This window comes from Coregonus clupeaformis, chromosome 14 (genome assembly GCF_020615455.1).
Source record: "Coregonus clupeaformis isolate EN_2021a chromosome 14, ASM2061545v1, whole genome shotgun sequence".
Classification (NCBI taxonomy): domain Eukaryota; kingdom Metazoa; phylum Chordata; class Actinopteri; order Salmoniformes; family Salmonidae; genus Coregonus; species Coregonus clupeaformis.
The window spans coordinates 4,806,827-4,830,678 of record NC_059205.1 but is presented as its reverse complement, the minus strand read 5'-3'; the positions used below and the strand labels follow the sequence as shown (position 1 = coordinate 4,830,678).

The 23,852-nt window shown below is 43.3% G+C and overlaps 2 protein-coding genes and 1 long non-coding RNA gene across 7 annotated transcripts in view; 2 read left to right on the top strand and 1 right to left on the bottom strand.

Moving 5' to 3' along the window:
- Positions 1-14,538, bottom strand: part of LOC121580619 (ATP-dependent zinc metalloprotease YME1L1-like) — a 31,679-nt gene extending 17,141 nt beyond the window's left edge. Inside the window, exon 1 of one of the 3 annotated variants that reach the window (XM_041895592.2) lies at positions 14,197-14,538. In XM_041895592.2, coding sequence (XP_041751526.1) covers positions 14,197-14,229 — 33 coding nt within the window. In that variant the 5' untranslated portion in view covers positions 14,230-14,538. The remainder of the gene's footprint in view (positions 1-14,196) is intronic. The other 2 variants (XM_041895591.2, XM_041895590.2) reach the window with 2 other exon arrangements.
- LOC121580618 (nascent polypeptide-associated complex subunit alpha, muscle-specific form) lies at positions 8,771-12,085 on the top strand. 3 transcript variants are annotated; one of them, XR_006661708.1, is made up of 3 exons: positions 8,771-9,567; positions 10,313-11,251; positions 11,309-12,085. XR_006661708.1 is itself a non-coding variant. In XM_045224636.1 (2 exons), the coding sequence occupies exons 1-2, from the start codon at positions 8,771-8,773 to the stop codon at positions 11,073-11,075; spliced, it is 1,533 nt and encodes a 510-aa protein (XP_045080571.1). In that variant the 3' UTR covers positions 11,076-12,085. The 3 variants fall into 3 exon arrangements, 2 of the variants coding, with proteins under 2 accessions (XP_045080571.1, XP_045080570.1); XM_045224636.1 differs by having other exon boundaries at positions 8,771-9,494; positions 10,267-12,085; XM_045224635.1 differs by having other exon boundaries at positions 10,313-12,085.
- Positions 14,539-15,450: 912 nt separating the features above from the next.
- Positions 15,451-16,284, top strand: LOC123492348. The gene is made up of 3 exons (XR_006661707.1): positions 15,451-15,617; positions 16,048-16,159; positions 16,248-16,284. It is a non-coding gene; the product is annotated as an uncharacterized LOC123492348 (long non-coding RNA).
- Positions 16,285-23,852: the final 7,568 nt, after the last annotated feature.

The following is a 23,852-nucleotide window of genomic DNA, read 5'->3' as shown; positions in this document are numbered from 1 at the left end:
TTATTCGCAGGCGTGGTAGCTAACAACAACGACAAAGAACCATTTTTCAAGCTTCGTGTGGTGAAACGAAGGATTTCCCCAAGGTAATGCCGTCTATTTTTATTCAACTAACAACGTTAGACGCCAACTAGCAATCAAGGAACTAATATAACTAGCTAACTAACAACGTGTTACTAGCTAACGTAGCCAGCTAGCTAAGCTGGTTAACTGACTAGCTAGTTAACGTAAGATAGCTAGCATAATTGATTATCCAACCTGGCTACCGCTAGCTTTATTACCATATATACTTTTGTGTAACCTACAATTCTGTCGGCACTGTTGAGGCTAAAAACGTTACGAGCTGGCTGGCTAGTCTGCTAATGTCGGTCACAAATGTTTCCCCTTACATCTGTGGTCTTGCTAACATCAGTAGCGTTAACGTTAGAGAAACAACTTGCGTTTAGCAAACCGGGCTTCTGCATAAGCCTTTTCTCATCATACTGTTTTGTTGCTTGTGGAAGAAGTGTGTTGTGTGGGTAGAATAACACAATGTGGACATGTATGCCATGTAAAGGCATTTGAAATCATAAAACGTTGAACGTCATTAACATGGTGTAACGTTAGCCACACTGCTAATGTTCAGAGTGCGAACTACATCGTGACATTCGGGGTCTTACGGGCCTAATAATAACGACGTGAAAATGAATTACCTTTTAATTTGGCATGAACACAACCAGTCATGTCTTAATGTTTGTCAAACAAATCACTTCAGAAAGCAAGCTACCTGTGCATGTTCGTCCACTCCAAAATAATCCCAGCATCCAATCAGTGCATTGTATGTACACTCGCGCCATTTCATATGAATGGAAATAGTCATCTGTTTACTAAACACAAGTGTGCCTAATGACATTCGGCGAATGCATTAATTGATGAGTCTTGACGACAAATGATACTTTTATGTAGCCTGTAAAGTCTGGAGACCTGAAATGGGGCTGAAAACGGGACGGTGAATTTACAAGGCTAGGCTACAATGTGTATTGCCATGAACTTCAAATAGGCCTAATCGTAGCCAGTGACGTAGTGGTAAAAACATTTTTGGTGGGAAACAGTTTTCCCTCTAAACTGTTGCCCGGAGAATGGCGTGCAGGATATTATCCCACAGAGAGATGCACGAGCCAAACATTTCTGTAAAAAACCCAACGATAAAGTCTTGTTCCTATTTTGATTTTTGTATTCGTCTCGGGCTGTTTTCGTTAGGTGCACCCGTTTAGCGAAACACTGCCTTCCCGGCGGGTCCAGAGAGCAAATCAAGTGCACTATAGGTCTACCGCTGGCCAAACGCATGGCTCAGATGACCGTGTCTGCAGTAACGTAGCAAGTATAAAATAAAGCTACAGCAAAGTTGATATTGTGAGATTTCAAAACGTTTAAAACCCTTACTAGAGAGAGACTGTCAACGAATACAGCAAAGAGATGCTGTTTTTATGAGTGAGTTTGTTAAAGTTCTTACTTAGCACTGTCAACACATTGTATTCAACACTTTTCTGAGCCATAAAATGTGCGTTCTTCCTAGTTCGACTCAGCACTACAACAAGCACTGCAGCTGTAATGAATGAGTAGGAAAGGGTATTTGTACTCTTGCGTTATTTGCGGCTTTGGTCTTTTTTAAAATATGGAAGAATATTTCACTTTCTCTGTTCATAGGAGTAACAACATGAAATTGTGCATGAGGCAGAAATAATGCGGTGCGACTTGAGTTTCACCATCATCTGGAAAACTGTGTCCCTTTTTGGTAAAGGGAGAGTGGAGGGATGTTGAGGCGAAACAGTCTGCTGCAGGCACCATCAGCCCAATAAAAGAAAAAACATTATTTAAATGTATGCTCACTCAGCTGTGGCTCACAAGTAATACAACAACAGATCTATTACCGGTGTGATTATATAGCCTACCTAAAATGATGTTGAAATATATATATATTTTTTAATGGCCCGAACAATGCATTGGCAGGGCAATTCAAGCAATCCAATATGCTGTGATTATGTATTGGGTCTATAGCTTACTGCACAAACTTCATTGCTACAGTATTGTTTAATTGGTTAATGTTGCATAGGCTTATGTTTAAGTCATAAAAAAAAAAAAAAAATCTGAGTGGTAGATCTCGGCTTGTATTTTGACTCCGTTATCTTAACTCAGAAAAGGTTGTTGACCACTATTCTAGAGTTTTTTTCCTGTTAACACCATCAACATTTCCCTTTACTGTGGCAATTGTGATCGAATCAACACAATATTCGCCACATTCAATGCAACATACTGAAACAAAACGAACTATGCAAGAGATTTTGTTGTAGGCAGAACACATCGGAGTAGGATTCTATTGCGTTGACATGCACGACTCAGCCCGTACTCTATACAGACCGGTGTGGCAAACAAACAGCTGCAGTAGTCCTATATGCAAATAGACCATTGCCATATATGGATCTGTGCCATTTACTTTGAACTGGACTGTGTTTACAGCATGAGCGGTCGTGAGTAGATGCACTTGTTTTGAGATCAAAGCGAGAGCTGCATGTAGCCACCTGTGCACATTTTGTTCATATCCTTTGCTAGTTATTGAGTTATTAGCCCAGTTATATATAATTTGTAGTCAGCAATAGGGGAGTGATTGCTCCCTACAAGAGCACAAAACGTGTATATTTCAAGACCTCGCTGAAAAGCGAGTCAGGTAAAGAGCTTTTTTTGTCTTAAAAGGGGCAGTGTTGTATTTTGAGACCTGCTTGAATAAGCTAAGTAGCCAATAGGCAGAGGGTAGCATAATGTCTGATCCTCTGTAATAAGGGTATGGGAATAATAATGCATTTAATTTTGTAAAGTGGTTTCTTGCATCCAACAACATTTTGCAGTCACCTCCTTGTCTGAAGGACTAGTGGATGAACTGGCTTTTACTGTCGGCTGAATGACAGAGCAGCTGTTTCCATGTTCAAATGTTATGGGATACATTTTCTCCATGGTTTTTGGTGGTAGGCCACTCTGGTAGGCCTACATTATGATCAAGTAGCCTACATGGCTACTGTTAACTAACTTAAAGCGGGTATAGCCTCAGTGTTCACAGTAAACGCGCGCTGGAAGTTGCACAGAATTTAATGTTCAGGTTTTCGCTCAGCAGACCTGAAATTTGCTCATTGCCGGAAAATACATTTCGTTTTTACATTTTAGCCATTTAGCAGACGCTCTTATCCAGAGCGACTTAAAGTTAGTGAGTGCATACATTTTCATACTGGCCCCCTGTGGGGAATCAAACTCACAACCCTGGCGTTGCAAATGCAATGCTCTACCAACGGAGCTACACGGGGGGTAAACATTGGTGGGTAAACTCTGATTTCCGGTCGTGGTGGGGGGTAAAAAGTAACTCTCCCAATAATTTCAATGCATTTTTCTGAAAAACGTGGGTAAACTGTGTTTACTTCCGTTTACCCTCCACTAGTCCTACTCCACTGCCGGTAGCCTACCCTCTCAGCCTAGGCAATTTTTACACACAAACACACGCAGAATATGTAACCTACAACGGTTGAATAAAAACAACATGTTTACACCCTAGTTCATGAGTTGTCCATAATTCATTAATTGAATGCTTGGAGTCTTCACAGATCATGTGACATAAAAATACTATCTTTCTTTCCTTACATTAATGACAGTTATGTCATTATTAAGCATTTAACAATTAAACTTAAAACCCTGTACGAATTCTGGATCTTGGAGATCTTGGAAAGTGCACTGTGAGTGTAACTATGCCTACGTAACATTTCATTATGTTTCGCCATAAACACTTCTCATGGGCGCACAAATCCAAAATAAATGTAGGCCTATGCCATTGCAAAATCGAATGCTTCTATCCAAAAGAGTCAACTATAGGCCTACTGTCATTAACATATACAGTGGGGAAAAAAAGTATTTAGTCAGCCACCAATTGTGCAAGTTCTCCCACTTAAAAAGATGAGAGGCCTGTAATTTTCATCATAGGTACACGTCAACTATGACAGACAAAAATCCAGAAAATCACATTGTAGGATTTTTTATGAATTTATTTGCAAATGATGGTGGAAAATAAGTATTTGGTCAATAACAAAAGTTTCTCAATACTTTGTTATATACCCTTTGTTGGCAACGACACAGGTCAAACGTTTTCTGTAAGTCTTCACAAGGTTTTCACACACTGTTGCTGGTATTTTGGCCCATTCCTCCATGCAGATCTCCTCTAGAGCAGTGATGTTTTGGGGCTGTCGCTGGGCAACACGGACTTTCAACTCCCTCCAAAGATTTTCTATGGGGTTGAGATCTGGAGACTGGCTAGGCCACTCCAGGACCTTGAAATGGTTCTTACGAAGCCACTCCTTCATTGCCCGGGAGGTGTGTTTGGGATCATTGTCATGCTAAAAGACCCAGCCACGTTTCATCTTCAATGCCCCTGCTGATGGAAGGAGGTTTTCACTCAAAATCTCACGATACATGGCCCCATTAATTCTTTCCTTTACACGGATCAGTCGCCCTGGTCCCTTTGCAGAAAAACAGCCCCAAAGCATGATGTTTCCACAACCCGTGCTTCACAGTAGGTATGGTGTTCTTTGGATGCAACTCAGCATTCTTTGTCCTCCAAACATGACGAGTTGAGTTTTTACCAAAAAGTTATATTTTGGTTTCATCTGACCATATGACATTCTCCCAATCCTCTTCTGGATCATCCAAATGCACTCTAGCAAACTTCAGACGGGCCTGGACATGTACTGGCTTAAGCAGGGGACACGTCTGGCACTGCAGGATTTGAGTCCCTGGCGGCGTAGTGTATTACTGATGGTAGGCTTTGTTACTTTGGTCACAGCTCTCTGCAGGTCAATCACTAGGTCCCCTCGTGTGGTTCTGGGATTTTGTGATCATTTTGACCCCACGGGGTGAGATCTTGCGTGGAGCCCCAGATCGAGGGAGATTATCAGTGGTCTTGTATGTCTTCCATTTCCTAATAATTGCTCCCACCGTTGATTTCTTCAAACCAAGCTGCTTACCTATTGCAGATTCAGTCTTCCCAGCCTGGTGCAGGTCTACAATTTTGTTTCTGGTGTCCTTTGACAGCTCTTTGGTCTTGGCCATAGTGGAGTTTGGAGTGTGACTGTTTGAGGTTGTGGACAGGTGTCTTTTATACTGATAACAAGTTAAAACAGGTGCCATTAATACAGGTAACGAGTGGAGGACAGAGGAGCCTCTTAAAGAAGAAGTTACAGGTCTGTGAGAGCCAGAAATCTTGCTTGTTTGTAGGTGACCAAATACTTATTTTCCACCATAATTTGCAAATAAATTCATTAAAAATCCTACAATGTGATTTTCTGGATTTTTTTTCCTCATTTTGTCTGTCATAGTTGACGTGTACCTATGATGAAAATTACAGGCCTCTCATCTTTTTAAGTGGGAGAACTTACAATTGGTGGCTGACTAAATACTTTTTTCCCCCCACTGTACTTGTTGGATGTGCGTTGGTGTCTAAATATCTACTTCTGAACGCCAATATTTGCGGCGCACCTGGAAAAACAAAGCAATGAGCGCTCTAAACAGCTGACTGACAAAAGCAAACAATGATAAATCAACAGATAAATCGAATGCATTGGAATAAAGGCTCTTTTATTTTTTATTTTTTTTATTAAGGACACATGGCAAACAAATGGAGAAAATTAAGAAGTAGAAATGAAAATCGGAGTTTTAAAGGAGCTCAGCACTACTAAGTGGACAGTGATGTTGTCTAGCCAGCGATAGAATTCTACAGTACCATTCATGGACAGGGAGACTTTGTGCAGCCACGTACAGTACCAGTCAAAAGTTTGGACACTTACTCATTCAAGGATTTCTTTATTTTTTACTATTTTCTACATTGTAGAATAATAGTGAAGACAAACTTTTAAATAACACATATGGAATCATGTCGTAACCACACAAAAAAAGTGTTAAACAAATCAAAATATTTTATATTTGAGATTCTTCAAAGTAGCCGCCCTTTGCCTTGATGACAGCTTTGCACACTCTTGGTACTCTCTCAACTACCTTCACCTGGAATGCTTTTCCAACAGTCTTGAAGGAGTTCCCACATATGCTGAGCACTTGTTGGCTGCTTTTCCTTCACTCTGCGGTCCAACCATTCACCTACTCTGTGTCTCACAAAGACATGGCGGTTGGAAGCAAAAATCTCAAATTTGGACTCATCAGACCAAAGGACAGATTTCCACTGGTCTAATGTCCATTGTGTGTGTTTCTTGGCCCAAGCAAGTCTCTTCTTTTTGGTGTCCTTTTTAGTAGTGGTTTCTTTGCAGCAATTCGACCATGAACAGTCTCCTCTGAACAGTTGATGTTGAGATGTCTGCTACTTGAACTCTGTGAAGCATTTATTTGGGCTGCAATCTAAAGTGCAGTTAACTCTAATGAACTTATCGTCTGCAGCAGAGGTAACTCTGGGTCTTCCTTTCCTGTGGCGGTCCTCATGAGAGCCAGTTTCATCATTGCGCTTGATGGTTTTTGCAACTGCACTTGATTTAAAATGTCAAAGTTCTTAATTTTCCCAGATTGACTGACATTCATGTCTTCAAGTAATGATGGACTGTCGTTTCTCTTTGCTTATTTGAGCTGTTCTTGCCCTAATATGGACTATATGTTAAAAGACCATCTTCCGTATACCACCCCTACCTTGTCACAACAACTGATTGGCTCAAACGCATTAAGGAAAGAAATTCCACAAATTAACAAGGCACTACTGTTAATTGAAATGCATTCCAGGTGACTACATCATGAAGCTGGTTGAGAGAATGCCAAGAGTGTTTAAAGCTGTCATCAAGGCAAAGGGTGGCTATTTGAAGAATAAAATATTTTGATTTGTTTAACACTTTTTGGGTTACATGATTCCATATGTGTTATTTCATATTTTGATGTCTTCACCATTATTCTACAATGTAGAAAAGTCCAAATAAAGAAAAACCCTTCAATCAGTAGGTGTGTCCAAACTTTTGACTGGTACTGTAGATATAAATGGTTTAAACCATGATGTTTGTTTCATTTGGAAGATTTTTTTTCTCTTCATATTTACAACAAACATATTTACCACTGCATTTTAAACAAATAGGAGAATGGTTAAATTAGCATTATTTATAGCCCCCTCCAAAGTTTGACTTTTGTTGCGTCCTGTATCCCCTAAAGCTCATTATGCCCCGTGTAGCTCAGTTGGTAGAGCATGGCGCTTGCAACGCCAGGGTTGTGTAAGTCGCTCTGGATAAGAGCGTCTGCTAAATGACTAAAATGTAATGTAAATGTTGCATTTAGGGGAGCTAATGTCTCATTCAGGGGAGCTGAGCCCCCCCCGGCTCCCCTGTAATTCGCACCCTGCTAACGTTAGCTAGCTCAGCCTTAACTTTTGTTGTGTGAAAATGTGCAGCACAACTGCCCTGTAGGTAGGCGATAGCCCAATAATGGACTAAAGGAGCCTAACATTACACCTTTTATAGTCCAAGGACCTTACCATGTTCTGTTTAGAGGCCAATTGGTTCTGGCAGCCAAAACAACCAAATACTCCCATCTAAACGTGAATCGATTCTCAATTGCGGTACGGTTCTAGAAACAAAGCCCTCTACTTTCATATCACATCAAAATAACTCAAATGCTAAAATATACACTTACTGTTAAACACCAGTTTTAACCAGTTGCAGCCAACAGTATTTTTCAGTGACGACACGTTTGTGGCATCAGCCTTCCGTTTACACACAGGGGTTCGGCGACGCAGATTAGCCAAATTAGCACAGGTACGTGTCTGTTTTCTGTAAACAAGCGCTGTGACATGGAAATATGGCCGTGTGGGAACCCTGACCCTATAAAAGGAGTGTAGTTAGTTATTTAACCTTTTTTAAAAATTGATTATTTCTCGCTTATCTAAAAGAAACGCTCCTTATGTTTTCCTAAAACCTTACCGCAAGTAATGTGGTCCTCTGTAGCTCAATTGGTAGAGCATGGCGCTTGTAACGCCAGGGTAGTGGGTTCGATCCCCGGGACCACCCATACGTAAAAATGTATGCACACATGACTAGGTCGCTTTGGATAAAAGCGCCTGCTAAATGGCTTATTATTATTATTATTATTATTATTATTGTTATTATTATATTATAATGCGTTTCAACATTTATAACGTATAACGAGCGCCGGGGCTCTTAACAGAACTCCCCCGGCCAGAAGTTCCTATCGTCAATATGGGCTAAAAGGTTTGGCACAGAGGTAAAGTTAGTTTTATATTGGATATTCGGTTTTGTCTCGTCAATAGCTATAAAATTGTATATTCTGAATCAGGGGAAGGTGGAGAACACATAAAAAATTAATTGTTCTCCACCCTCCCTGATTCAAAATATACAATTTTCATTGTCATGGCATGCTTGGTTCAATAGCTATGGATGAGAGAAAATGATATCCAATATAAAACTAATTTTACAGAGGTACGGAGGCTCTCTAAAATGTTGGGTAAACAATACTTTCCTATGGTTAGGTAGGCCTTTACCACAAACCGTATCGGTAAACCAACTTATTGATGCTTTTAATGTCATTTCTGATTTCAAATCACTAACCTTATTGCTGTCCTAATAATTGTATGGAGTCATTGAGAATAATTCTCTTAGGATAGATTTGTCTTTCATTGAGGCAATTTACAAATATTTTTTATAAGTAACCATGTCAAATGTCTTTTACAGTGCGGTGCCCCTGAAGATCACAGGTCCATCGGAGAATGGCAATGAACCAGGTTGAAAGAATAGAAGGAATGGAGGTGGAAGAAGAGTCAACCAATTCTGAAGAAGTGCAGGTGGATGCTGCTGGCAGTGAAGAGGAGTCAGATAATGCCTTGTCCAATGGGAACCTCACAACACCTAAAAGGGGAACGGGTAGGCCGTCCAAAAATGGATCAGTCTCCAAGTCCCATAAATCCTTGTCTAATGGTAACCCCTCAACACCTAAGAGAGGTAGGCCTGAAGGATCAGTTTCCAAGTTAGGTGCTAGCCCCATAACACCTAAGAGAGGTAGGCCTAAAGGATCCGTTTCCAAGTTAGGTGCTAGCCCCATAACACCTAAGAGAGGTAGGCCTAAAGGATCTGTTTCCAAGTTAGGTGCTAGCCCCATAACTCCTAAGAGAGGTAGGCCTGAAGGATCAGTGTTTACGAAAATCAAGGTGATAGGCAAGCCGCCGCGAGGCCGACCCCGAAAACCAAGAAGGCCACGTATCTATCCATGCGATGATCCTCCAGTCACTGCGCCTAGGGAAAGAGGTCGCCCACGCAAGACTGAGGATGCCACCAAGCCCCCCATCTATGATTGTCCCCCACGGAAAAGGGGCCGTCCCCCTAGTGCAGCAAACAAAGTTAAGGGGGAGGCAGAGCAGGATAAGGCCAACAGTGAACCTCCAGTCAAACGCTCCTTCCACTCCAAAGAAAGAAGCGAGGAAGTAGGATTTCCACCAGTAGAAGAAAGTGATCAGGAAGATGAAACTGGGAGGATGGATGAAGAAAGTGAAAAGTGGAAGGTGGAAGAATATAGAGAAGACCCCAAGAAGCCAGTTACCCCCAGTGACCGCACTAGCTTTCTCTGTGCTAGCCCCATAACACCTAAGAGAGGTAGGCCTAAAGGATCTGTTTCCAAGTTAGGTGCTAGCCCCATAACACCTAAGAGAGGTAGGCCTAAAGGATCAGTCTCCAAGTTAGGTGCTAGCCCCATAACACCTAAGAGAGGTAGGCCTAAAGGATCAGTTTCCAAGTTGGGTTTTAGCCCCATAACACTGAAGAGGGGTAGGCTTAAAGGATCAGTGTTTATGCAACCCAAGATGCTGAAGGTGATGGGCAAGCTGTCGCGAGGCCGACCCCGAGAAATGGTTGACCCTTCCTCTAAGTGTCGCCGGCCCAGTAAAGTTGAATTGAAAAGGGGTAGGCCAAAGAAGATCCTAACACCAGATGAAGAAGAGCTAAAGAAACTGGAAAACCAACCAAGAAGGCCAAGCGGAAGGCCGCGTATCTATCTCTGCGATGATCCTCCAGTCACTGAGCCTAGGGGAAGAGGCCGCCCACGCAAGACTGAGGATGCCACCAAGCCCCCCGTCTATGATGCCCAGGGGGTCCCCCTAGTGCAGCAGACAAGGGTTAAGGGGGGAGGCAGAGCAGGATAAGGCCAACAGTGAACCTCCAGTCAAACGCTCCTTCCACTCCAAAGAAAGAAGCGAGGAAGTAGGATTTCCACCAGTAGAAGAAAGTGATCAGGAAGATGAAACTGGGAGGGTGGAAAAATATAGAGAAGACCCCAAGAAGCCAGTTACCCCCAGTGACCGCACTAGCTTTCTCTGTGCTAGCCCCATAACACCTAAGAGAGGTAGGCCTAAAGGATCCGTTTCCAAGTTAGGTGCTAGCCCCATAACACCTAAGAGAGGTAGGCCTAAAGGATCAGTTTCCAAGTTAGGTGCTAGCCCCATAACACCTAAGAGAGGTAGGCCTAAAGGATCCGTTTCCAAGTTAGGTGCTAGCCCCATAACACCTAAGAGAGGTAGGCCTAAAGGATCAGTTTCCAAGTTAGGTGCTAGCCCCATAACACCTAAGAGAGGTAGGCCTAAAGGATCCGTTTCCAAGTTAGGTGCTAGCCCCATAACACCTAAGAGAGGTAGGCCTAAAGGATCCGTTTCCAAGTTAGGTGCTAGCCCCATAACACCTAAGAGAGGTAGGCCTAAAGGATCCGTTTCCAAGTTAGGTGCTAGCCCCATAACACCTAAGAGAGGTAGGCCTAAAGGATCCGTTTTCAAGTTAGGTGCAAGCCCCATAACACCTAAGAGAGGTAGGCCTAAAGGATCCGTTTCCAAGTTAGGTGCTAGCCCCATAACACCTAAGAGAGGTAGGCCTAAAGGATCCGTTTCCAAGTTAGGTGCTAGCCCCATAACTCCTAAGAGAGGTAGGCCTAAAGGATCCGTTTCCAAGTTAGGTGCTAGCCCCATAACACCTAAGAGAGGTAGGCCTAAAGGATCCGTTTCCAAGTTAGGTGCTAGCCCCCATAACACCTAAGAGAGGTAGGCCTAAAGGATCAGTTTCCAAGTTAGGTGCTAGCCCCATAACACCTAAGAGAGGTAGGCCTAAAGGATCCGTTTCCAAGTTAGGTGCAAGCCCCATAACACCTAAGAGAGGTAGGCCTAAAGGATCCGTTTCCAAGTTAGGTGCTAGCCCCATAACACCTAAGAGAGGTAGGCCTAAAGGATCCGTTTCCAAGTTAGGTGCTAGCCCCATAACACCTAAGAGAGGTAGGCCTAAAGGATCAGTGTTTACGCAACCCAAGATGATTGGCAAGCCGCTGCGTAGGCAACACCGAAAACCAGTTGACCCCTCCCCTAATAAGCGTGGCCGGCCCAGTAAAGTTGAATCGAAAAGGGGTAGGCCAAAGAAGAGCCTAACACCCAAGCTGGAAGAGAATAGAAAAAAAGTAGAAAGCCAACCAAGGCGGCCCCTCGGAAGGCCGCGTATCCATCTCTGCGATGATCCTCCAGTCACTGAGCCTAGGGGAAGAGGCAGCCCACACAAGACGGAGGATGCCACCAAGCCCCCCGTCTATGATGGTCCCCCTAGTGCAGCAGACAGGGTTAAGGGGGAGGCAGAGCAGGATAAGGCCAACGGTGAACCTCCAGAGGAAGCAGGATTTCCACCAGTGGAAGAAAGTGATCAGGAAGATGAAACTGGGAGGGAGGATGAGATGAGGAAATTGAAACTGGGGGAAAATATACAGAAGTCACCATTAAGCCAGTTACCCCCAGTGACTGCAATAGCTTTATCTGGGCCATAAACAGGATGGCGTTTGGCAACAGCCTAGCCAGCGACAGTACCCCTTCATAGTTCCACTAGTTTGTAGAAATGTGTGTTCCGGTAAAGCCTGATTGTTTTGTATGGCCACCCTCATCTGATCGTGCAGTTTCCTATTGGGGTGATAACTCATGAACATACACATAAGCAAAATATAAATGCAGCATGTAAAAAGTGTTGGTCCCGTGTTTCATGAGCTGAAATAAAAGATCTCAGAAAATGTACATACGCACAAAAAGCGTATTTCTCTCATATTGTGCAAATTGGTTTACATCCCTGTTTAGTGAGCATTGCTCCTTTGCTAAGATAAATCCATCCACCTGACAGGTGTGGCATATCAAGAAGCTGATTAAACAGCATGATCATTACACAGGTACACCTTGTGCTGGGGACAATAAAAGCCCACTCTAAAATGTGCAGTTTTGTCACAAGTTGTCTCAAGTTTTGAAGGAGTGTGCAATTGGCATGTTATAATATAATATGCCATTTAGCAGATGCTTTTATCCAAAGCGACTTACAGTCATGCGTGCATACATTTGTGTATGGGTGGTCCCGGGGATCGAACCCACTACCTTGGCGTTACAAGCGCCGTGCTCTACCAGCTGAGCTACAGAGGACCACAGCTACAGAGGACCACGTTGACTACAGGAATGTTCACCAGAGCTGTTGCCAGAGAATTCAATGTTTATATCTCTACCATAAGCCACCTCCAATGTCATTTTAGAGAATTTAGCAGTAGGTCCAACCGGCCTCACAACCGCAGACCTCCTGTAACCACGCCAACCAAGGACCTCCACATCCGGCTTCTTCGCCTGTCTGAGACCAGCCACCTGGACAACTCATGTTGCGTTTATATTTTTGTTATTATTGCATTCTTCACCATTTATGTGGTTAAAACGGTTATTGTTATCTGGACTGTGCAACTTTCAATTCAATCCAACATCCCTAAAATGTATCCATTAAGACGTACATATATTCACTTCTGTGAGGATTTTGCTCACCAATATCATCCTTGAGGTTTTCTTATAAACGTTACTCAGATCTTTAGGATTTAGACTACTGTACTTTGTTGGCTGTCAGTCCTGATCACTACTTTTTGATAGAACCTGGGCCCGGTTTCTCAAAAGCATCTTATGGCCAAGTTCATCGTTAGAACCATAGGACCCCGAGGAGTAACATTTCAAATGGTTTAGCTTGTGTGAGATTTTTCTAGGTTTTAGTCTCCTTTATCAATTGAGTCTTCACATTTTAGTCAACATTTTCTATAATCATTTATCGTCTGTAGGTGACATTTTAATGTCTGAGGGTAGTATGAATGAGTCGTGTTTGTGACTAAATCGTGTAAGTTTACTGCAATAAAATGTCAAATGTATTACATTTCATGGTTTTTTAATCTCAATAAAAAGCAAAAAGGTCCATTCTTCTGTTCTTATTCAGTACATGGCTTTCGACTGTATCGTACATGTTTGAAAATCAGATTGCGGTCAGTTGGCTATCAGCTAATCCAGCACCCCTGGAGCTGTGTAGGAGTAAAATGCCTTGCTCAAGGGCACACCGGCAGAGACGGTACCTGGGATTTGACACCAGCAGCACTCTAGTTGACAGTCTGTCTACCTTATTGCCCATGCCAAGTTTCACACCAGCAACCCTCCAGTCTGCTTCTCTAACCTCTGGGCTACCTACCACCCCCTCCATATGGACTCATCTACAGTCTGAAGTAGCTCTACTCATGAGGATCAAACCAATATAGACTACACAGGTGCCACAACACCAACAACTGACTAGCTACATTATTTTAATACAACAATCAGTCATCAAGTTCAGCCAGCTAGCTATCGCCTCCCCTACAGCACAGCTGCACTAAAATAAAGGCCCTCGGGAATAATATTATGCAGACCACTGACTGCCTCTTAATAGGCTAGCTGTGTTAATTAGCTAGATTGCTGCAACTACCCAATGAGACCACAAACCCTGGGCAGTGCCACACTGACTGACGCAGTTTCTAACATCGCTGCTTTTCTGCAGTAGGAAATAACGTTAGCTAATGTTAACTCATCTAGCTAGCAACGGCCGTGGGCAGGTGAAGGTATCTTTTAAAACCCTAGTGAAATTGATAAGATATCCCTCAAACTGCACAATAACTATATTTTGGGGTCAACAGCACTACCTATAGACATCGCTATTTGCGAAGAAAGGAATGACTGGATTGACAGCTAGCTAAGGTTAACTTAGCATAACGGCTAGCTAGTTACTGTAACTGGTAAACATCAACACTAAGCTACTGTCAATGGCTAGCTGACACATTAAAGTAAGCTAGCTAGCTACTTTTCTTTACCTGTGGTTGGACCGTTGTTGACAAGGAAAACATTCCCAATACTCTCTAGACAGGCCAACAATGTGTTTCGAGGTTCCTTTCCGAAATGTCCTTGCCCTTGTTTCTCGCTCCTTCACTGAAAACTCCTGTCCAGACAGTGTGCGGTCCACTCAGTTTGCTCGTGAAGTTCGCTAAATGAAAGCGGCTAATTATAAATGTCAACCGGATATTTCACTATTTTTGTAATTGCCAACCGGGGTAAATGCTTAAAGCCACAATCCTTAATTCGTTATTCAGTCAACGTCAACACCGACACTTCGTTTGATAACATAGTAAGGCTGGGCAGATATGCATAAATGGATGGAGCTGTAAGTATGAATGCAATGATTCCATGAGATCAACATAATATTTTGGAGCTATATAGCTAGCCTGAATCAATGGATCATTTATATTATTAATTATTATTTTAGGCCGATGCATGCTATACCTAAATAGGGCAAGATTGCATATCAATAACATACCAATCCAAATGATAAAGTAGCCTAAATACAAATTACTCTTATCACAACATTTGTGGAAAATATAAATATGACTAAATATTAATAATAATATTTGACCAGTACATATAAAATGTATTGTCCCCAAATGCTCTTGCAAAAGCAAATTTCATTTGGCAACTATACACATAGTAATGATGATCAATCTGACACAAGAAACAAGGAACATACAGTGCCTTCGGAAAGTATTCAGACCCCTTGACTTTTTCCACATTTTGTTACTTTACAGCCTTATTCTAAAATGGATAAAATAAACAAAAATCCTCAGCAATCTACACACAATACCCCATAATGACAAAGCAAAAACGGGTTTTTAGACATTTTTGCAAATTTATTAAAAATTAAAAAACATACCTTATTTACATAAGTATTCAGACCCTTTGCTATGAGACTCGAAATTGAGCGCAGGTGTATCCTGTTTCCATTGATCATCCTTGATGTTTCTACAACTTAATTGGAGTCCACCTGTGGTAAATTCAATTGATTGAGATAAAGGCGAAAGAAACGCACACCTATTTGGGCGAGGTGCTGGCTGACGGCGTCAAACACTTTTAAAAGAAAAGGAAAGCCGCACACTAGGAGCTCAGATGCAATAATTTAATATCCTAATAACCAACGCAGAGCTGCCAACTCTCACGCTTTCGCCGTGTGACACACGTTTTTGCCTGTTTTCACACGCATTCACGCCACACATCCAATTTCTCACGCAAAAAAAATCGGCCGAGCCTCGTTCGTTCCTCTTTTCAACCCTCCGACGGTAGATGGCGCTGATGAGCGCCACTGAACCATATGCGCTGCACCCCGAAGTTAGCGACAGAAAAAGACAACAGGAGAAGAAACGGTCACTACTTCAAGAAGTCTGATAAGAAGCTGAGCTGAGACTAGGTATGTAACAATGAAATGTCGTCCAATTGAGTACTCACTCTCTTAAACTTAAAATCTTGAAATAAATTATTTGTTTGTGCGTGTGAACATGATTTAGTGTGGTGAATGTAAACTCAGCTGATTTCGAACAGGTAAGATGTATTCAAAAGAATTTAACATAAATACAGGAAATGTGTGCAATAGAAGTAGACTTGTGCAGACATTCACTGACCCCATGACAGAAGTGTACCTGCTGTTCTTCCAAGCCACAGTACCAACTTTCACTTCTTTCAACTTACTACTTCAGAGAGAGCAGTCATCAATATTTTTGTTACATGATGCGGTGGGATTGGATTTTGCTGTTTTTTTTCCATTCTGTGTTTCTTGCTGATATCTGCAGGGATCCTCTAAAACAGGTTTCACCTACTATTTTTGTAAATGTCTGTTATAGATGGTGAAATTCGTACGCAAGCTATGTTCCAAGTTTATGGTTCCAGCAGCTCTGCAGTGCCATGAGGAGCCTTGTGAAATTGCCTTTAAAGAAAAGGCAAACCATTTACCAGGTTAGTATTTGACTATTATTATGATCAAACACTGTGATATGTGATATTTAGCCTTGTACCTTATACCGATATGCTGTATCTGTGACAGGAAGAAAGTTGAACATTGGGTTCACAACCAGGGCTAAATTTAACAGATTACTCAACGAGGGTGACATCACACCACAGCAGGTGGATTCATTCCATGAAGCTGTGTTGTGTTTCCTGACAAGTGCTGTGGACTATGCACTTAAGAAGCTGCCACTGGAAGAGCCACTGATCAAGCACGCACAATTTGTAGATCTACAGCAAAGGGCTGAAAGTGACATCGAAGATGTCCTGTACTTTGTTGAAAGGTTAGTTTTTTTTCTCTAATTATTGTCTATCATCTTAGCTAAAATACCCTGTGTTTTATGATGAGGTGTGTTCACTCCTAAACTGCACATGAGATATTCTTATGTGGCTTCTCCTCAAAGATGTGTATGAACTGCTGCTGGTTGATGACTATATACCTAAAACGTAACAACTTGTAACTCTACTTTCATAAATAGGTTTCCCCATCTCCTCTCCTCCCATACCATGGGCCAGAGGAGCATGACCTTCTGGGTGAGGAGTTCTTGGCTGAAATGGCAACCCGGAAGCATAAGGTAAATTTATTTTCCTTTTTTGACTTTCCTTTTGGCAGGTGTGGCTACATCTGTTGCTTAAAATTGTTGCATGCATATATGTGTCATGCATGTTGCAAATTATGCATGTTTTTATCTGAACTTTGTTAATGGATCAACCTACAGTATACTTACAGTATTAATCAATCAAAAATCAAGGTATGTTTTTCCATTGTGTTTTGGTGCATTTTCCATAGGTGACAGGAGCCAAAGAATTCGAGAGGCTTGCTGCCGTCGCCAAGCTTGTCCTGGTGTTGCCCCCATGCAAACGCAGATGCTGAGAGGGTGTTTTCAGTTGTGGGACTGAACAAAACCAAGAGAAGAAACAGCCTAGCATTGGATGGCACCTTGTCCTCAATAATGACCATAAAGATGGCCAATCTGGAGCCCTGCTTCAAATGGGAGCCCCCCTCCGATATCATCAAGGCCTCCATGAAGGCCACAGGCCAGTATAACCATGCCGACAGATCATAGACAAGAGGCTCATTTGAGATGAGCCAGGTCTGCGCAGAATCGATCACCGGCGATCACCGCCCAATGCATGCTGGTTAGATTTGTGTCCGACTTGATCCCGACTTTCTCTGACGTCATGCACACGTGGGCAACGATATCCTCATGAGATCAAGGCGGCCGCAGTTCTGAGACGCAGGCAGTGCAATTGCTTTTCACCGACTGCAGGACCCAGGCGGACCCAGGACAAAATCTCACTCCAAGGTTTTTTAAAAAGTTGGCAGGTATGCCAACGTTTCGACAGACAAGCTGTCTTCATCAGGGTATAATGACAAACACTGCGGGTCACTAGTTTATACAGTGTCAAAGGACACACGCAGGTCTCTGTAATCATGGCCGGTGTGGCCTAATAGCATTGGCCAATTCACAGATAAAAACAACATACAAAAAACAACATACAAAAAACATGGATAGCATATGATCATAGATACTTGGCTACATAGGCCCACAACATTTACAATGAATAGCAAAATCACAAGAATGGCTTCAAATCAAAGTCTACGCGGGGCAGAAATCTCAGAGATCAATTGGTAAACTCTGATTTACCACACCTAAATATCCCTGCACAACGTCTATTTGCGCCTCTACCGGATGGAAACTACAAGTGTAACGGCTGCGCTCAATGCAATGGCACTTACAAATGTAGATCCTTCAAACACCCCCAAACAGGGAAACAGATCCCAATCAAAGGTGTTATTACGTGCTCCACTAAGGTAGTTATTTATCTTATAACTTGTCCTTGTGGTAAAAATGATGTGGGTAAAACAAAGCGCGAATTAAAAGTACGAATCTCGGAGCATCGTAGCACCATTAGGTGCAAAAACTTGACATACCCAGTCGCTGCCCACTTTTTGGAAGCGAACCACTCGACTTCTTCCCTACGTTATATCGGCATCAAACAGGTCACCCTCCCTAGGAGAGGGGGTGACCTCGACAACATATTGTTAAAACGAGAGGCTGCCTGGATCTTTAATTTAAAGACCCTTGCTCCCTTCGGTCTCAACGTAGACTTTGATTTGAAGCCATTCTTGTGATTTTGCTATTCATTGTAAATGTTGTGGGCCTATGTAGCCAAGTATCTATGATCATATGCTATCCATGTTTTTTGTATGTTGTTTTTTGTATGTTGTTTTTATCTGTGAATTGGCCAATGCTATTAGGCCACACCCGGCCATGATTACAGACACCTGCGTGTGTCCTTTGACACTGTATAAACTAGTGACCCGCAGTGTTTGTCATTATACCCTGATGAAGACAGCTTGTCTGTCGAAACGTTGGTTATTAAGATATTAAATTATTGCATCTGAGCTCCTAGAGTGTGCGGCTTTCCTTTTCTTTTTCAAATTCAATTGATTGGACATGATTTGGAAAGGCACACACCTGTCTATATAAGGTCCGACAGTTGACAGTGACAAACTGAGCAATCGGAGGAGAAGGGCCTTGGTCAGGGAGGTGACCAAGAACCCGATGGTCACTGACAGAGCTCTAGAGTTCCTCTGTGGAGATGGGAGAACCTTCCAGAAAGACAACCATCTCTGCAGTACTTCACCAATCAGGCCTTTATCAGTGGCCAGACGGAAGCCACTCCTCAGTAAAAGTCACATGACAGCCCGCTTGGAGTTTGCCAAAAGGCACCTAAAGACTCTCAGACCATGAGAAACAAGATTCTCTGGTCTGATGAAACAAAGATTGAACTCTTTGGCCTGAATGCCAAGCGTCACGTCTGGAGGAAATCTGGCAAGGATGGTGGTGGCAGAATTTACATTCACATTTACATTTACGTCATTTAGCAGACGCTCTTATCCAGAGCGACTTACAAATTGGTGCATTCACCTTATAGCCAGTGGGATAACCACTTTACAATGTTTTTTTTTTTTTTCGGGGGGGGGAACTGTGCTGCCGCAGAGGTAGGGGAGCCAGCAGGCCAGAGGTGGATGAACGCAATGCCCTCGTTTGGGTGTAGGGACTGATCAGAGCCTGAAGGTACGGAGGTGCCGTTCCCCTCACAACTCCGTAGGCAAGCACCATGGTCTTGTAGTAGATGCGAGCTTCAACTGGAAGCCAGTGGAGTGTGCGGAGGAGCGGGGTGACGTGAGAGAACTTGGGAAGGTTGAACACCAGACGGGCTGCGGCATTCTGGATGAGTTGTAGGGGTTTAATGGCACAGGCAGGGAGCCCAGCCAACAGCGAGTTGCAGTAATCCAGACGGGAGATGACAAGTGTCTGGATTAGGACCTGTGCCGCTTCCTGTGTAAGGCAGGGTCGTACTCTCCGAATGTTGTAGAGCATGAACCTACAGGATCGGGTCACCGCCTTGATGTTAGTGGAGAACGACAGGGTGTTGTCCAGGGTCACGCCAAGGTTCTTTGAACTCTGGGAGGAGGACACAATGGAGTTGTCAACCGTGATGGCGAGATCATGGAGCGGGCAGTCCTTCCCCGGGAGGAAGAGCAGCTCTGTCTTGCTGAGGTTCCAAGAGTGAGCCGCGCCGGAGATGCCCAGCTCGGAGAGGGTGGAGAGGAGGATCTGATGGTTCACAGTATCAAAGGCAGCAGACAGGTCTAGAAGGACAAGAGCAGAGGAGAGAGAGTTAGCTTTAGCAGTGCGGAGAGCCTCCGTGACACAGAGAAGAGCAGTCTCAGTTGAATGACCAGTCTTGAAACCTGACTGGTTTGGATCAAGAAGGTAATTCTGAGAGAGATAGCAAGAGAATTGGCTAAAGACGGCACGCTCAATAGTTTTGGAGAGAAAAGAAAGAAGGGATACTGGTCTGTAGTTGTTGACATCAGAGGGATCGAGTGTTGGTTTTTTGAGAAGGGGTGCAACTCTCGCTCTCTTGAAGACGGAAGGGACATAGCCAGCGGTCAAGGATGAGTTGATCAGCGAGGTGAGGTAAGGGAGAAGGTCACCGGAGATGGTCTGGAGAAGAGAGGAGGGGATAAGGTCAAGCGGGCAGGTTGTTGGGCGGCCGGCCGTCACAAGTCGCAAGATTTTATCTGGAGAGAGAGGGGAGAAAGAAGTCAAAGCATAGGGTAGGGTAGTGTGAGCAGGACCAGCAGTGTCATTAGACTTAACAAACGAGGATCGGATGTCGTCAACCTTCTTTTCAAAGTGGTTGACGAAGTCATCCACAGAGAGAGAGGGGGGGGAGGATTCAGCAGGGAGGAAAATGTGGCAAAGAGCTTCCTAGGGTTAGAGGCAGATGCTTGGAATTTAGAGTGGTAGAAAGTGGCCTTAGCAGCAGAAACAGATGAAGAAAATGTAGAGAGGAGGGAGTGAAAAGATGCCAGGTCCGCAGGGAGTCTAGTTTTCCTCCATTTCCGCTCGGCTGCCCGGAGCCCTGTTCTGTGAGCTCGCAATGAGTCATCAAGCCACGGAGCTGGAGGGGAGGACCGAGCCGGCCGGGAGGATAGGGGACATAGAGAGTCAAAGGATGCAGAAAGGGAGGAGAGGAGGGTTGAGGAGGCAGAATCAGGAGATTGGAGGGAGAAGGATTTAGCAGAGGTAAGAGATTATAGGATGGAAGAGGAGAGAGTAGCGGGAGAGAGAGAGCGAAGGTTGCGACGGCGCATTACCATCTGAGTAGGGGCAGAGTAAGTAGTGTTGGAGGAGAGCGAGAGAGAAAAGGATACAAAGTAGTGGTCGGAGACATGGAGGGGAGTTGCAGTGAGATTAGTAGAAGAACAGTATCTAGTAAAGATGAGGTCAAGCGTATTGCCTGCCTTGTGAGTAGGGGGGGACGGTGAGAGGGTGAGGTCAAAAGAGGAGAGGAGTGGAAAGAAGGAGGCAGAGAGAAATGAGTCAAAGGTAGATGTAGGGAGGTTGAAGTCACCCAGAACTGTGAGGGGTGTGCCATCCTCAGGAAAGGAACTTATCAAGGCGTCAAGCTCATTGATGAACTCTCCAAGGGAACCTGGAGGGCGATAAATGACAAGGATATTAAGCTTAAATGGGCTAGTGACTGTGACAGCATGGAATTCAAATGAGGAGATAGACAGATGGGTCAGGGGAAAAATAGAGAATGTCCACTTGGGACATTAACTATAATTGTTGTAAACTACAGCGGTTCAATGTTTTCTAGGAATAGACTAACTTAGTTTATTCAGCTAGCTAACTTGGTACAGTATTCTTCCGTGAAAACCGTCCAGGGCACCTAGTCATATGAAGCCACAGCCAACTAGCATGCTGGACTCCAACAACACGGTTTAACACCAATACTCGGCCACAACAAACCACCAGTGTGTCAACACGCCAAGCAGATCATTCGTGTCCGTGTCTAACGTTGTGGGTTAGTCATGCTGTGGGGATGTTTTTCAGCGGCAGGGACTGGGAGACTAGTCAGGATCGAGGCAAAGATGAACAGAGCAAAGTACAGAGAGATCCTTGATGAAAACCTGCTCTAGAGCTCTCAGGACCTCAGACTGGAGTGAAGGTTCACCTTCCAACAGGACAACAACCCTAAGCACACAGCCAAGACAACGCAGGAGTGGCTTCGGGACAAGTCTCTGAATGTGCTTAAGTGGCCCAGCCAGAGCCAGGACTTAAACCTGATCGAACTTCTCTGGAGAGACCTGAAAATAGCTGTGCAGCAACGCTCTCCATTCAACCTGACAGAGCTTGAGAGGATCTGCAGAGAAGAATGGGAGAAACTCTCCGAAAACAGGTGTGCCAAGGTTGTAGCGTCATACCCAAGAAGACTCAAGGCTGTAATCACTGCCAAAGGTGCTTCAACAAAGTACTGAGTAAAGGGTCTGAATAATTATGTAAATGTATATATTATATAAATTAGCAAACATTTCAACTGACCTGTTTTTGCTTTGTCATTATGGGGTATTGTGTGTAGATTGATGAGGAAAAAAACAATGTAATCAATTTTAGAATAAGGCTGTAACGTAGTCAATTTTAGAATAAGGCTGTAACGTAACAAAATGTGGAAAAAGTGAAGGGGTCTGAATACTTTCCAAAGGCACTGTACTCTTTCCTTTAAAAAATCCCTCAAACTTTATTCATGCTCCTGATAGATTTGTATCAACGTGCTATAGATCTGGTCCTCGGTGAACAGAAGTGGGAATGATAGTGTGACATTAGATTCAAAGGCACAATCTGTAAATTCATATCCCTGCTTACAATATGAAATAAAAACAGTAGTCCTCAATTTGACCTTATGCCAATTACTGAACTTGTTGATATTTTTCGGTTTTAATGAGCAGGTACAATCGTAGAGGCCCTCCTGTATAGTCTTCCAAAAGGTCCCGCTAGAAATTTAACTTATGGATAATGCTTTAGTAACATAAGCAACCATAAGGTTGGCTATATAGCAGGGGCGGACTGGGACAAAAATTCAGCCCTGGCATTTCTGTCCCCCCCCCCCCACTTACACTAACAGGCAGTAATGCTACTGACACAACATAGGCAACTATAGTACAGTGTTTCTCAACTTTTACTCTACCAGTGACCGGTGAAACAGTCCTCCTTTTTTAACCAGCTCTTTTTAACCAGCTCATGTTTAAGACATTTACAACATGTAAAAGCACCACTGGAGATACAACTCACAACTATAACTGGGCCTCTGTTGCCTTCCTGTTGTGTGCAATCTGTCTCTGCATCTTCTCTGCTGTCACTGTGTCTGTCTGTCCGTCTGTCACTCCAACTGTTTTTGCTTCTCCTTGTGCTCCTCTGTCTGCCTGTCACTCCTACGTGTGAATTGCTATTACATATAGAGACAACATATTAAGGAACTGGCAGTACATCTGTGTCTCTCTGTTTTCTTCCTACCTCCACTGCACTCAGCTCTGAGCTGTTTCTGCTAAGCTTAGCATCCTTTCTCACGGCACTGGGACCAGAAGACCAGGGGACCACACTGCCTGTACTGGGCCCAGTAACCTCCTAGGGTAACACTTTATTTTAACGGTCCATAACGTATGGGACTCTTGTATGTTGAGTCAGGGTGTGGAGATCTATGTGATGCATTCTATGTTTGTGATCTAGGTATCGTATTTCTATGTTTGGCCGGGTGTGATTTCCAATCAGAGGCAGCTGTCGCTCGTTGTCTCTGATTGGGGATCATACTTAGGTAGCCTGTTTGCCTACTATGTTTGTGGGATCTTGTTCCTGTGTTAGGCTTGTATTGTGCATAGCCTTGGACTTCACGTTACGTTGTTTTGTTGTGAGTGTTTATTCGGAAATAAACATGTTCGCATACCACGCTGCACCTTGGACTGATCCGTCTCTCAACGATCGTGACAATAAACCATTTATAAAGGCATTTATAAACAGTTTCCTCACCATTTATTAATCGTTACTCCCACATTTGTAAATGTTAGTAAGCTAGTATATATATATTTCCTTAAAACATCCTGTGTTGTGTGCTTATTCTTTTACCAGGTACAGCAGGAATGTAAAAAAAAAAAAGAATGTCTACCAATGGCATGCCTATCTTTTTGTGAAAAATTACACGGGTCACTCAAAACATTTGTGAAGTATTAATAGCAGTCATTTTTAGATTAGGGAATACAAAAATACTTTAATGATTAGTAAATGGT

Coding starts and splice junctions, on each gene's coding strand:
- LOC121580618 (XM_045224635.1), top strand. CDS start 8,771: ATGGCAATGAACCAGGTTGAAAGAATAGAAGGAATGGAGGTGGAAGAA. Junction 9,568..10,312: donor GAAAAGTGGAAGGTGGAAGA/ATATAGAGAAGA, acceptor GAGGGTGGAAAA/ATATAGAGAAGACCCCAAGA.